The 15628-nt window shown below is 34.9% G+C and overlaps 1 protein-coding gene across 2 annotated transcripts in view; it reads right to left on the bottom strand.

The window, feature by feature from the left end:
- The window catches only part of SCFD1 (sec1 family domain containing 1), a 102554-nt gene that overhangs the window by 84446 nt on the left and 2480 nt on the right, over window positions 1–15628 (bottom strand). Inside the window, exons 2-7 of one of the 2 annotated variants that reach the window (XM_032404873.1) lie at window positions 13435–13818; window positions 12073–12143; window positions 9748–9836; window positions 6887–6977; window positions 1495–1617; window positions 98–185 (exon numbers count right to left, since the gene is read on the bottom strand). In XM_032404873.1, the coding sequence (XP_032260764.1) occupies window positions 98–185; window positions 1495–1617; window positions 6887–6977; window positions 9748–9836; window positions 12073–12129 (448 nt within the window). In that variant the 5' untranslated portion in view covers window positions 12130–12143; window positions 13435–13818. The remainder of the gene's footprint in view (window positions 1–97; window positions 186–1494; window positions 1618–6886; window positions 6978–9747; window positions 9837–12072; window positions 12144–13434; window positions 13819–15628) is intronic. The other variant, XM_032404874.1, reaches the window with a different exon arrangement.

The following is a 15628-nucleotide window of genomic DNA, read 5'->3' as shown; positions in this document are numbered from 1 at the left end:
AAAGCTGGCTTTTGACTGTACCAAATATGCTATTTTTGTTTACGGTACATCACTCATTTTGTTAACGACGAATTATAATATTCCTGTTTTTACATACCACGATATGAAACAAGCTCCTTATTTTGATTACATAATACAAACATATCATCTTCCAAAGTAATAAAATTGAGATACTGATCAAAAACCTAGAAACAAAAGAAAAGGTTTAGAAATCAATTTTACAACATATTTTTTTAAGTAGACTCCATGCCCACTGTAGGGCTTGAACTTATGACCCTGGGTCCAAGGGTCACATGCTCTACCTACTGAGCCACCCAGGTGCCCCAATTTTACAATACTGAAAGCACACTTAGTTTGATTTAATCAACCAATGGTAAAAATGGAAAAAATTATAATTATATTCAATAACTAGAAATTATACTATTGTAGCAGACTGCCTCCCTGAGTAAGAATGAGGAGTTAGTATCAAAAAGGAATGTAAATAAGGAGGGCAGTAATATTTTCAGAAAACAAAATTTAAGAAGATACAAAAATATAGATATAGATATAAAAATTTGTTTAAAGACTGTGGTGGGGATCGGAATTTATATTAGTTCTGAAGAAAAAAAATCACAATTTCACATTCATTTTAATAACATTTTCTTAAGAAAGTCATAGTAACTATTTTTCCACCTTGAACACTTATAAAGAAGTTATACTAGTTCTTTAGAAGTGCAAATCAGGGGAAAAATTAAGAAAACTCTTTGAAATATTATTTTATTTAAAATTAATGATAAACTTTGAAAAGAAGAACATTAAGACACAGGCCTCAAAAACTAATCAGTAGTAGTTAGTAGACTATCTAAATCTAACCAGTGGGAAAAAATGGGAAGTAAATACATAGTTGTTTAGGCTTTTATTTGTCCTATATCATTTCCTAGAATTTCATGTCTTGTCCAAATTCAAGAAGCACAGGGCACAGTAGGGCTATAACCAAGAATACATTTACAGATTTATTTATAACTAAGCTGAACCTATCTAAAAAGTAACTGTGATGTAGAATGGCCGGCCTGTCCTAAGTTCCTTCTTTCTTATAATACGCAATATAACTTCTTTGGATTCTCTCTTCTAAGTAGATCTGAAGATAGTATGGTGACTATAAATAAATAATGTCAATATATTTTTAGTATAATTTATAACAACACAACTGTCAAACTATTTCTAAGTCAAGCTAAAAAGATTACAAATCCTAGCCTAAAACAAAGACAGATTTCCGCATTTTATTTTTATCTTTCAAATTCATTGAATTATAGGTACCTTTAGTTTGGTTTATTTTGCCTAGTTCAAACTGTAGATAATTTGCATTATCAGAACTCTTTCTAAAAGTAATGAGTCTAAATATTTCTTAGGTTGATTTGGTCCTCTGTAAATTAGGCACCTAAGTCAATTAACAGGTTTCAGAATATACTAAATTTTACATTAACAAAATGTCATCAGCCAACCAAAATCTCTTACCTTGGCTACTTGTGTTACTGCACTGGCCGCTAATGCTGCATTTGCAATATCTTCCAGTTTACTTCTTGAAATAGCAGAAATAAAATTTAAATAATATGATTCATAGAGTTGATTTCGCAGATCCTAGAAATACAATGAATACTTCATTCTTATGAGCAAGTATAAAGGATGACCACAAATAAAAATCTTTTAGATAACTACAGGAGCAAGATTTTGTCATTATATAAATGACAATAAAAAAAAAAATCCCAAGAGAAAAAAGTCATGAAGAAGTACTGATTATTTGGTTGCCAGATATAATGGACCTATATATTAATAAAGTTATAATATTATCAATAAAATTCTATTTTAATTACAATATCACATAAAACTGCTTGAAACAGTGTATCTGCGTTTTTCTTAAAAATATCCAGAAACGGCTCTCATATAGTAAAATGCTTATTATATTTTGCAGATACTATCTTCTACTGCTCTAGTCATGCAGTAATACAACATATTTCCTTTGCTGTTCAGACATAATTCCAATGACCAATTCCAGAAGTATTACTTCTCAAACATCCAAAAGTAGTATAATTTAAAGTTATGCAAATTCTTAAATCAAATTTACTTATGTTTTTAAACTCTAGGCAAATAGATACCTAAATAACCATACAAGCATACCTTGTATATGTTGCGGGTTCAGTTTCAAGCCACCACAATAAAGAAAACATTGTAACAGAGTGAGTCAAATTATTTTTTGGTTTCCCAGTGCCTATGAAAATTATGTTCATATGATACTGTAGTCTATTAAGTGTGCAATAGCATTATGTCTAAAAAAAAAGAGTATATACCTTACTTAAAAAATACTCTATTGCTAAAAAATGCTAACCACCATCCAAGCTTTCAGCAAATTATTACTGATCACAGATCACCGTAACAAATATAATAATAATGAAAAGTTTGAAACAGTGTGATAATTACCAAAATATGACAAAGAAACATGAAGTGAGCAAATGCTGTTGGAAGAATGGCACTGACAGACGTGTTTGATGCAGGGTGCCACAAACCTTCAATTTCTAAAAAGTGCAGTATCTGTGAAGCACAATAAAACAACGTATGCTTGTATTTGTTTGAACCTAAGATACTATCCATTGAAAGAAGCACCATTATGTACCACCAAGAAAGAATTAATGCTGCCAATAAAATTCTATAACACACCATCAATTTTAAGATGCATCTGGTATCAGAGATGTTTAAGTGTGAAAAACAGAGGGTTTGGAGCCTGTGTGAGGAAGGCTGCTGAGCAGGGCAGTGGTTAAACAAAGGTTGCGGGACTGATTAAAGGATGAAGGACTGAGAATTAAGGGGAATGAGAAAATAAGTCAGTACGTGGAAGATATTGGGAGTTATGTTTCTCATTGTCATAAAAAGGAGTTACAGATTTGCAAAGGGAAAAAGAAAAAACTAGGATGAATCCTGTATTTCTGAAATGAAACAGTTTTAGATATTACCTATCTGTCTTTTTATCTAGAGAGATAAGGAAGATTTCTAGAGTTAAATATAGATATAAAGTGTGCGTATATATACCTACATATATTTCCTAGTTCTGTCCATTGAGATGTCCTAAGAACTCTAACACCCTCGTAGCAATGCCTATGCCTTATTCCCAGTTGCTGATTTCTAAATACCATTCTCTACAAAAAACAACCAGGGCTCCTTAGACAAATGGCTGAATCTTGGGCTAGAACAGAGAAAGTATGAGATGAGACTGAATAATCTTATTGTGCCTAAAAATAAGGAAGTGGTCCAAGAATGATGGAGACATTGCAAAAGGACACAGAAATTGAACAAGGTTGCAGGATATAAGATCAACATATAAAAGTCAATTGTGCATCTATACATTTGCAATGAGCAATCCAAAAAACAGAATTAAAACAATCCCATTCACAATAGCATTAAAAAAATATGAGGGAATATATTTAACAAAAGAAATGTAAAACTTTTATTTGCACACTACAAGACATTATTGAGAGAAATTAAAGAAGATCTAAACAAATGAAATGATATTCCATGTCAATGGATCAGAAAATTTAATACTGTAAAGATGACAATGTTCTCCCCAAATTGATCTACAGATTCAATGCAATCCCTATGAGATGCAAGCTCCAGGTAGCTTCCTACAGAAATTCACAACCTAATCCTAAAATTAATATAAAATTCAAGGGACCTAGGAAAGCCAAAACAATCTGGAAAACAAAGTGTAAAGTTGGAGGAATAAATTTCCCAATTTCACACCTTGCTACAGAGCAAGAGTAGTAAAGACAGTGTGGTATTGGCATGGGACAGACATAGAGATCAGTGGAATAGAACTGAGAGTCCAGAAATAAACCAATGTATCTATTGTTAATTAATTTTCAATAAAATTGCCAAAACCATTCATGGGAGAAAGAATAATCTCTTCAATAAATGATGCTGGGTCAACAGGACAGCCACATGCAAAAGAATGAAGTTGGACACCTCACTCATACTATACATAAAAACTAACTCAAAATGGATCAAAGATCTAAATGTAAGAGCCAAAAGCATAAAAATCTTTGAAGAAAACATGGAGATTTGTCCATGGTTTCTTAAATATGACACCAAAAGCACAAGCAACTAAAGAAAAAATCAACTTAAAACTAAGTTTAAAATCAAAATTAAAAATTTTTGTGCTCCAAAGGATACCATCAAGAATGAAAAGACAACCCACAGAATAGGCAAAAACATTTCCAAATGATATACTTGATAAGGGTCTAGCATCCAAAATATAGAAAGTACTCTAACAACTCAACATTAAAAGAACAACCCAATTAAATACTGTACAAGGGATCTGAATAGACATTTCTCCAAAGATGTACAAATGGCCAATAAGCACATTAAATGGTGCATATAATATCATCAGTCACCAGGAAAATGCAAATCAAAACCACAATGAGATAACACTTCAGGATGGCTATAATCAAAATGTCAGATCATAAAAAGTACTGATAAGGATCTGGAGAAACTGGGAGCCTCACAGACTGCTGGAAAGAATATAAAATGATGCAACCACTCTGGAAAACAGTCTAGCAGTTTCTCAAAAGGTAAACCATACACATGCATATCCATAAAAATATTTGTGTGTGGGGGGCACCTGGGTGGCTCAGTCGTTAAGCATCTGCCTTTGGCTCAGGACATGATCCCAGAGTCCTGGGATCAAGCCCCGCATCAGACTCCTTGCTCCGTGGGAAGCCTGCTTCTCCCTTTCCCACTCCCCCTGCTTGTGTTCCCTCTCTCACTGTGTCTCTCTCTGTCAAAAAAATAAAAATCTTGAAAAAAAAAATTGTGTGTATTCTTCAAATGCTACATAAACAACAAAATGAAAGTAATATTCTATATAAAATTTTGTCTCCCGCCTTATAAAAAAAAAAAAGTTAACTATAGAGTTATTTGACCCAGCAATTCTATTCCTAGGTGTTAATGGACATAAGAAAAATAAAAACACATACATACACAGAAATGTGTACAAATATGTTTATAGTAGCATTATTCATAATAGCCAAAAAGTGGAAGGGACTGATAAATCCTATCTCTTTAAAAAATGGCACAGTCAGGTTTATGCAAGATAAAAGAGAAAGCTGGGCATCATCAGCTACATAGGACACAAAATATGTGACCTTCGTTAACAATTTAAATACAGTTGACCCTGGAACAACACGGGGGTTGGGGCGCTGACACCTTGCACAGTTGAAAATTCATGTGTAACTTCTGATTCCCCAAGAAATTAACTAATAGTCTACTGTTGACCAGAAGCCTTACTGAAACCTAGTCAATTAACACATATTTTGTATGTTATATATATTATATACTGTATTCTTATAATAGTGTAAGCTAGAGAAAAGATTAAAAAAATCATAAGGGAGAGAAAATACATTTACGATACTGTACTGCAAAAAACCCGCCTATAAGTGGACCTGTGTAGTTCAAACCTGTGTTGTTCAAGGGTCAACTGTAGTAATTTGATTCAATAGTCAGCAACAAGATGCTAGCAGACACTGTTAGCTACTTATCTAATATCCATTTTCCCCCTCTTCCTTGCTATAAGAATCCAGATTTTGTTCGGGGACAATACACTCATTTAAATATTAACTTTTGCACCCTCCTTTGAAGTTAATTCTATCCAGTGAAACATAAATAAATTAGAGTCTTCTGGGCATTTCTGGGAAATCTTAGCTTTCCTGATCAAAATGAACAGTTAGGACTGGCATAATTTATTTCTCCCTTCTTGCTTTGAACATAGATGTGATATCAGCCTCAGCTGCCACACAACATCCAGGAAGCAACAATCAAGACATTTAAAAGGAGAAACCAAAGACAACAGATCAGAAAGACTGAAGGAGCCGGAGTCTTTGACTACTTCATAAAACTATTATACCAGCTTGGACTGCCTACTTCCAGACTTCCTATTATCTTAGAAAAATACAACCCTATTTTTAAAGTTAATATAGTTAGATTTTCTGGGGCGCTTGGGTGGCTCAGTTGGTTAAGCATCTGCTTTCAGCTCACGTCATGATCCCAAGGTCCTGGGATCGAGCCCTTTATGGGGCTCCCTGCTCAGCGGGGAGCCTGCTTCTCCTTCTCCCTCTGCCCTTCTTTGCTGCTTGTGCTCTCTCTATCTCTCTCTCTCTCAAATAAATAAATAAAATCTTTAAAAAAAAGATACATATAGTTAGATTTTCTGGTTTTTAAAGCCAGGTTAAGTCCTAATCAATATGCTTCTTCAGCCAAAAAATTTTAAATCTTTCAGTCTCTTTAAAATTCAAAGATAGTCTCAAAAATTAAAGTGGGAAATTGGGTAAGACAACTTCTGATTTTTCACACTGGAAATCTAAGAAATTTTTAGTTTTTATTTATTTGATACAGAGAGAGAACACAAGCAGGGGGAGCAGGAGAGGGAGAGGGAGAGTAGGCTCCCCACTGAGCAGAGCAGAGAGCCCACATGGGGCTCGATCCCAGGATCCTGGGACCATGCCCTGAGCTGAAGGCAGCTGTTCAACCAACTGAGCCATCCAGGCGCCCCCTAAGAAATTTTTTTTTTAAAGATTTTTATTTATTTGTTTGTTTGTTAGAGAGAGAGAGAGAGAGAGAGAGAGCGCGAGTGCACACAGCAGGGGGAGCGGCAGGCAGGGGGAGAAGCAGGCAAGGGGAGAAGTAGGCTCCCTGCTGAGCAAGGAGCCCAATGCAGGACTCGATCCCAGGACTCTGGGATTATGACCTGAGCCGAAGGCAAGCGCTTAACTGACTGAGCCACCCAGGCATCCCGAAATCTAAGAAATTTTTTGGAAAAAAACCTGTTTCCACATTACAGGGTCAGGAAATTAAGAACCCATATTACCTGGCACATTCTGTCAATATTTTCTTCAGTTGGCATTACAAAGTACACTGCAGGAACATCTGGTATAGGATCTCGATCAGAGTGCAAAAGCCTAAAAGACATAAAGAACATAAAATTCATTTTTTTCTTAGTCACTTATCTACAAATATAGTTTAGAACAGTATTTCTCAAACTAGGAATTAACCAGTTCAGGGACAAGAACCAGTATACTAAAAGTGCTTGCTGAAATTAATCATTTAACCCAGCTTTTTCCTTGTATCATTGCTAATATTATTTATTAGTAAGATTCTAATGTCAGTCTTCATCTCTTCTACTACAATCACCTTATTTCTAATACCAATATTCTTCCTGAAGAACTAAAGCACATTCAATATCAATTTTATTTCCAGTTTTCATAGAAATATGGTTGGGGAGTGCAGTTCTGTAAGAGGGTAAAAAGAAAGCTGGAAGAGTCTTTAAAAATAATGAAAAATTTTGGGGCGCCTGGGTGGCTCAGTTGGTTAAAGCGTCTGCCTTCGACTTAGGTCCTGATCCCGGGGTCCTGGGATCGAGCCCCACATCGGGCTCCCTGCTCAGTGGGGAGTCTGCTTCTCCCTCTTCCACTCCCCCTACTTGTGTTCCCTCTCTCACTGTCTCTCTCTCTGTCAAATAAATAAATAAAATCTTTAAAAAAATCATTAAAAATATAATAATGAAAAATTTTAACCATAAATAAAATCAAATATATTTTTTAAATGAAAGATATATGAATGCTTCCTTAAAACTTTAAAACAATCTATTTTTTTATATTTATTGCATCATAAGAGAGTGAACAAGAGATCTAAGTATTTCATAGATTATACCACCTGATAGTTTTCTCCTACAATTCAGGGAGTATCTTGATTCAAATATCCCAATATCAAATAACAAAATGTCTCTATTCTTCACTGTAAGATTCTGCTATCCTTGTATCAGGAAATATGACAACATGCTCTTTGTACAATAGTCTAGTCATCCTATGAACAATCTTCTAAATGCAGTCTTCCTATACATGCTTCTCTATTGTAGTCACCTCTCTATAAGGAAGAGAGTGAAAGAGGCTGCCGCTGTGTCTGCATTTCGTGACTTCCTTCCATCTGTTTGGCTGCTGCTACTGACACCAGAAAGATTACACCGTTATGGCAGCCATTGTTTGTTATCTTCTTATGCTGGCTGTCCAACTGCCTAAAGGGCTACAACCACCATTTCATCTTCTGGAAACTTAATAATTATTATTTTCTACAAATCAGCCTAAACCAGCTTGCAGGATATGAAGTAACTGACGAAGTATTCTTCAGCAAATAGGGAAGAATAGCCAGAGGCACCATGCACAGAAATTCACAAGGGCAGCTGTGTGATCTTTTCATGTTCTGGTGACAACAGCAACAGGTAGCAGAAAGAATTTATTACTCTCAAACTGGCAGACTAGCTTGTCACTCCTTAAGGAAGTACTAAGGCTCATCTCTGTTAGTCACCGTTACTGAGCCATTATGGCTCAGTAGACAAACAGTAGAGAATTCATGGTCAAGCAACCTGAACACTGCTACTAACTAGCTGTACAATTATGGGACAATCACTTAAACTCTATAAACTTTAATCTTTTGTTAGTAAAATAAATGAATTAATAATCAGTTAGGCAGCAATAGTAACCAATGCTTATTTTTTTCATCTTTTTTTTTTTTTTAAGATTTTATTTATTTATTTGACAGAGAAAGAGCGAGAGCAGGAACACAAGCAGGGGGAGTGGGAGAGGGAGAAGCAGGCTTCCCGCGGAGCAGGGAGCCTGATGCGGGGCTCGATCCCAGGACCCTGGGACCATGACCTGAGCCGAAGGCAGACGCTTAACGACTGAGCCACCCAGGCACCCCTAAATAAAATCTTTAAAAAAATAATAATAATAATAATTTCTGTTAAAATTGACAGAAAAATGCTGCCAATTTAACCATGACATAGCATTAATTAGAAGATAGATCCTAATTTCAGAAATATAAGAAAAGTGAAAAATATATTTTAGAATTAATGCAATATAATATTCTATTAATTTAAAACAAATGCTCAACATAAAATTGTAGAATTTAAGAATTTAACCACATTCTGATATGTTACTCACTGTAAATCTAAAACCACATTCCCACTAAAAGAGCACATTTCAATCCAATATATCATAACATAATAGAATGAGAACTGGTTATAACACCATAAATAGAACAAAATGCAAATATGTTAGAATATCTTGGATTCCTTCAGTACATAAAAGTATTAGTATGTATTCATGAGTACAGCCCTTCTCCAAATGTTCTATTCAGCCAAGTCTACAAAGCAATGCAATTTGTTTTATTTATCAAACATATCAGAAGTAATAAAATCAAATACAGTCAGTAGTTAAGAAGACAACATAGATAGGTCCTATGGTGATTAATAGTGATTATTTCATAGATACTTATATTTTTCATATTAATGATAAACTAATTTAGATATTCTTTTTAAAAAGTATATTTAAATTGAAGAAATAAAAAATTTTCAGAGATGGAAGAGACCTTAACAGAACCAGTTCTTTTCCTTCACATGAGAGGGTAAACCAGTCTGTATGAAAAGACACAAGAGAGAAAATTTAAATTCTGAAATTATAAAGTCTCAGATTGAGAATTATTTTTAACTTCAGAAGTAAATAGATAAAAGGAGATAAGAGAAAAAAACATTGTTTTATACAAGTACTGTAGCTAGTATTATTTTCTCTATAAATGTCCCTTAATAATTTGATTTCAAGGTGGCCAAATATATCCTTTAACAAAGTATCTGAAAACAAATGTCATTATTAGAAATATGTCATTATTAGAACTCACAGATGCAGAGTGATTCCCATGTCTCTCAGCTCTTTCACAGACAGCAGTGGAGAGATGATATCTTGGCCAAATCTGTCATAAATGAGCACCTAGTTAAAATTAAAAAAAAAAAAAAGTGTTTTTGAATATCAGTGAACAGTCGATGAAGAACTCATATTAAGACAATGCTGAAGTATATTTTATTTTAATAAATCATGTATGCTGAATTCTTTTACTTACCTCAATTTAATATTTTCCATCTTTTACTAAAATGTACATTCATGTCCTAATCTATTTTTTAAAGCATGCTCACTTAAGGCTGAAATAATATTACATAAATTTATTCTCCTAAAGTATTTTTTCTAGGATAAAAAAGCATACTAGAAACTATAAAATATTCATCCGAAACTAGTAATAAAGGACTCTGAACATACAACAAACTCACATATGCTTCCCCACAGAGTTAGCACATATCTTTTCTAAAAAGAGAGAAGTAAAAATTAGTCCCTCTCAAAACTGATGTGTAACAAGTATAAAGAAAATTTGGTAATTTAAGCATCTCAGGTTAATAATATACTCATTTAAAAAATTAAGTCCCTCAAGAGTACTTGCCAGCCTTATTGTCATACATTTTTCCACATTCTAAAATATTAAAACTGACATCTTTGAAGGGTAGTAAGAACTCTGAGTCTTCTAACTCAAAATTACCTTTAGAGTTAAAGCAAATAAAAGAGAAACTTCAATTAGTGTTTCTTCATAACTACCTCAATAATTCTTTATGGAGTAAGAAATTGCTAATGAGAGGATGAAACATGCTGTCATAAAAAAATGCTTTTGCTATATGCCAGCATTTCCTTTAGAAAAGCTAAAACTGGAGGCATCTGGCTGGCCTAGTCAGAGGAACTTGCCACTCTTGACCTTGGGGTCATGAGTTTGAGCCCCACACTGGGTGTAGAGATTACTTAAAAATAAAATCTTTAAGGGCGCCTGGGTGGCTCAGATGGTTAAGCATCTGCTTTCGGCTCAGGTCATGATCTCCAGGTCCTGGGATCGAGCCCCACATCTGGCTCCCAGCTCAGCAGGGAGTCTGCTTCTCCCTTTCCCTCTGCCTCTCTCTCTCTTAAATGAATAAATAAAAAAAAATCTTAAAAAAAGAAACAAAAGCTAAGACTCTTCTGCTCTAGTTATAAGAAGTTGGATGTTTCATCTCTCAAAAGTCTTCCCTCTTTAAAACTCCGTATATTTGTATTATTAATCTTGTATAGAAGAATGGGAAAGGAGAAAATTTGACACAAATCTGTACCCAAGAAATTCTCAAGCTATTTAATTGAAAAGCTTAATACAGGCTTTAGAAACAATAAATGAGCATTGCTTATGCAAGGGGCAATTAAGAGGATGCCCACAAATAAACATGAAGAAGGTAAAAATTAGGGGATACTCTGAAGCTTAACTTATAAATTCAAAATAGATGACTTTAACCACCTTTAGAGTTAACCCAAAGGAATTAAAAGGACTCATCAGAGTTTTTGAAACATCCATAATAGTAATCAGGTTGATCTGTTCTCAATTATTAGTAAAAAAGAAGTATAAAGTGACGATAAACTAGTAAGTTTAAACCTAATCAGCTGTATTCTAATCTCTTCGAAGAAAGAAAGTAGAAGTTTAGAATGAAGAAGCTCAAAGGACAGGAATTTTTAAAGGTTCTCCAGCATTTCTCAAAGGAGAAAGATTATAGATTGCTTTCTAGTCCAATTAACAGTTTCCCTGACAGTTTTATAGATCATAAACTAATAAGCTGGCATTCTAGTTTACAGATCACTCTCTCATGAGTTGGTTAAAACGGACCAGTCTCCCTGAATCTGACTAACCTTGAACAAGCTTGCAAGATCCAAATTCAGGACTTGCAAAGCTAAGGAACAAAATATCAACCAGACTAAAGACCTACTAGTGAGAGCCAAGAGATCAGCTGGATTCCCCAGATGAGTATTACCATCCTTGTCTGTCTCCCTCCATAAAGTGTTTATTAAAAAGATTCACATTAAGAGGCTCCTGGGTGGCTCAGCTTGGTTGAGCATCCGACTCAGGTCGTGATCTCAGGGTTGTGAAATAGAGTCCTATGTTGGGCTCCTCATTGACCATGGAGGCTGCTTAAGATTCTCTCTCTCCCTCTGCCCCACCTCCTCCCCCCCACCGCTTGCTCACATGCGCACGCTCTCTCTCAAAAAAAAAGAAACCATGTTTAATAAAAATACAACTAAAATGTGCTACTGTTCAGCATTAACAAGAAATTTCCTCCTGAAGAGCCAAGAAAAAGGAAACAGTCCCCATTAAAATAAAGTCTCTTACCTTCCATACTGGTTCTCCAGTGCTATTTTTAACATGAGGCACATTGAAATTCAACATACGCTTCAAAGCCACTGGAAATGAAAACGGTCTTATTAAATATTATCATTATTTTTCAGGATTTCATTCCATGCCCCCCGCATTTATTACTCACCACCTCAAAACAAAATGCACAAATCATTCCAGTAAAACTGATTAATCAAATGACTGGATATGCAGAAGCAGGATAAGACTTTGTAAGACCATTTCATCAACAGTTAACTGGCAAGTGTTGGGGAGATTTTTCTGTCGCCAGATGAAAATGTGAAAAATGTTCAGGAAGAAGCCTTTCTCGTTTCTCATGACAATCCCACACTACGTTTTTTTAAGTTTTTAAAAATTTTAATTCCAGTATAGTTAACATAGTGTTATATTAGTTGCAGGTGTACAATATAGTAATTCAGCAACTTTATACATTACTCAGTGCTCATCATGGTAAGTGTACGCTTTAATCCTCATCACCTATTTCACCCACCGACCCTCACCTCCCCTCTGATAACCGTTAGTTTGTTCTCTCTAGTTAAGAGTCAGCTTCCTAGTTTGTCTCTCTTCTTTTTCCTTTGCTCGTTTTGTTTCTTAAATTCTACATATGAGTGAAATCATATGGTATTTATCTTTTGCTGACTGACTTATTTCACTTAGCATTATACTGTCTAGCTCCATCCATGTTGTTGCCAATGATAAAGGGTTAGCATCTAAAATATCTTAATAACTTATATAACTCAACAACCAAAAAACAAATAATCCAGTTAAAAAATGGGCAGAAGACATGAACAGATATTTCCCCACACTACATTTTATAAAGATGAAAAAGAAGTTTTATCAACTGCAAACTTGCAGGGGTCTCAATAGACAACTGGAGCTGTTGTCTATTTACTGTTGGGCTGAAAGCACAGATCAGAATCACTTGAAAAACAAAAATTATGTATGATATATTTAAGTGGTTCATATACAAAACCTTCATACAGCAGGTCTATGTTGTAGTTATCTTGCAGTACATTTTATGACCAATTTATCTCATTAGATTCACAGAAAAGTTGTATTGGTTTAATATTATATGCTCCATGGAAAAAGTGAGACTTTCCCATAGATATAGTAGATAACTCCTGCTAAGAAAATACACAATTTCTTTTTTTTCTTAATCAAACAATTTTAATCAAATGAATAGTAAGCAGTAAAAGTGCAATTGCATGAAGAGCCCCATATTTCACATGTTCAAACTGTTTTCCAGTGTCTTTACTTGCAAGGTGTTGAAGGTGGGACCCACTCTTGAATCTTCTTTCTAGTGGTAGAATAAGGTACATATTGTTCTGGAGTGCCACTCACATTGAACTTATGGTTTGTCCAGATGAATTTATGAGTAACAGGTGGTTTTGTTGTTGGAGGATCATCGGTCATACAGTGAAGCCAATGATGCACACAGAAGGCTGTGGCTTCCATCTCAGGTGATCTCTTTACTTGCTCTCAGGAAGCCACATCCAGAGATGGCCTTGTGGAGGGGCCCACAGGAGTGATCGCAGAAGCAAATCTTGGAGGTCTGCCTACAGCCATTCAGGGGGCACCATGCTTCCATCCACATCCCAAAATGTGTTTTTGCCATTCGTTTCAGTAACCCATCGGTGACGGCCAAAAAACTGCTTGTTGTCTTCATAGTATTTGTTACCATATTTGTCCTCCCCCACTAAGGTACCAACCCTCACATCATTTGCCCTGAAAAAAACCCGTAGATAGCCCACATTTCAGGACCTTGAAAATACACAATTTCTAAAATCAAAGCAGTTATGTTCTATATGTTATTGTACTTTGAGGTTTTTATTGCTCATCTTTATGTGTGATAACAGACTCAGAAACATTTCCTAAGGAAAATAAAAATCTCAATATACTTTTATGTGAAGTCGAGAATGCCAATATTGAAGGAAGGGTAGTAGTTAGATAATTTAATTTTTAAGATTGTCAGCCCTGAAATCTACCTGGCTGATTTTTAAAAGCATTTGTATTAGACTTTATTAATATTAATCTACAAGTCAAACTCCTACCTATATAATACTATATACTGTATACTATATATAGTATATATAATTTATCATATAATATTCAAATCACCAGTGTTATCAATTTATAGTAGACTGATTCATTCACTAGAAAAACTTCTATTAAATACTTACTTCTTTAGGTAGGTAAAGTACTATCAGTGTACATACAGACATGACTTTTTGGTAAAATGTTAGTAGCTAATGCCTAGCCAATAATACACACTGCCAATAATTTACAGCTGCTTCAAAAGCTTACAGATATTATATTATATAAAAACACACATAAACACACAAAAAAACCACTTTTGTATTTAAAACTGAAATAACATAGAAGGCATAGAGGGTGCTGCAGAATTAACTCTCCCACTGAGCTTTAATGAATTCTTCCTCCCACTTCCAGGTAATATAGACATCACCACCCTGGCACCCATGGCCTAAGAGAGAGAAAATCTTGTTTCTGGGAACAGCTATTCATATTCTTGAAACAGGACAACTAGGAAAAAAACACAGCCTAGCCTGCATGTGAGTCCCAGGAGTTCTCTAGAGCTAGGCCTTATCTTACTGAAAAAAAGGTGTTTTAGCAGATATTCCATTTGCCTTCTCAGTCCCATCTAGGTTAAGTTTCCTCAACTCTGACCCTTGGCTAACTTGTTAACAGAGATTTTGACACAGTGGATTTGATTTAATAAAGTACAGGGTCTATGTTTAAAGAATGTGTAAGAATATAATTTTACTTTCATCAGAGTAACTCCCTAAAGGCTTAAATCATTGCTTTTAACTGAAATAGCAAACTAGTTTTCTTTACTGACCCTAAATATACCATCCACAGTTCTAGGCTTGGTTAATGTAGTTTCACCCTTACCTGGAATATTTTCTTCACTCATTCGCTATATATTCAACTATACTTACTATTCATTCAACAAATGTTTAGTGATTGTTTACCATCTGCTGGACACTGCTCCAGCTGTTGGCACTAAACACAACAGATGGAAAAAAAAATGACCTATCCTCAGAAGCTTTCATTTTAGTTTGGGGAAAAAGACAACAAAGTAAGTTAAACATGTAGCATGTAAGATCATGACAAGTGCTATGAAGAAAAACAAAGGAAAGAGGGAAGAGAGAGTTGCAGTGTAATTTTAAGCAGGGTAGCCGACAAAGGTCTCCTGAGAAGGTAACATCTGAGTAAAGGTCTAAGGGAGGTGAAGGAGTGAGACACCCAGTTATCTCTGAAACACTATTCCAGAAAGAGGTAATAAATAAAAAGGCTCTGTAGTGGGAGCATTCTGGTGTGTTCAAGGAAAGAGGAGAGTAATAGGGAGTGAAGTCAAAAAAGTTAAGTGGGGAACAGATCATTTAGACCTTGTAGACCACTGTAAGATTTTTTTGGCTTTTACCATGATTGAAACGGGAAGCTGTTGGAGAGTTCTGAGCAAATATGTGGCAAGATCACTTTGGCACTGTATGAAGAAAAATGAAGAGGAACAAGA

Source organism: Phoca vitulina, unplaced genomic scaffold, assembly GCF_004348235.1.
Source record: "Phoca vitulina isolate PV1807 unplaced genomic scaffold, GSC_HSeal_1.0 scaffold7, whole genome shotgun sequence".
NCBI lineage: Eukaryota > Metazoa > Chordata > Mammalia > Carnivora > Phocidae > Phoca > Phoca vitulina.
This window is presented reverse-complemented; position numbering and strand designations above follow the sequence as displayed.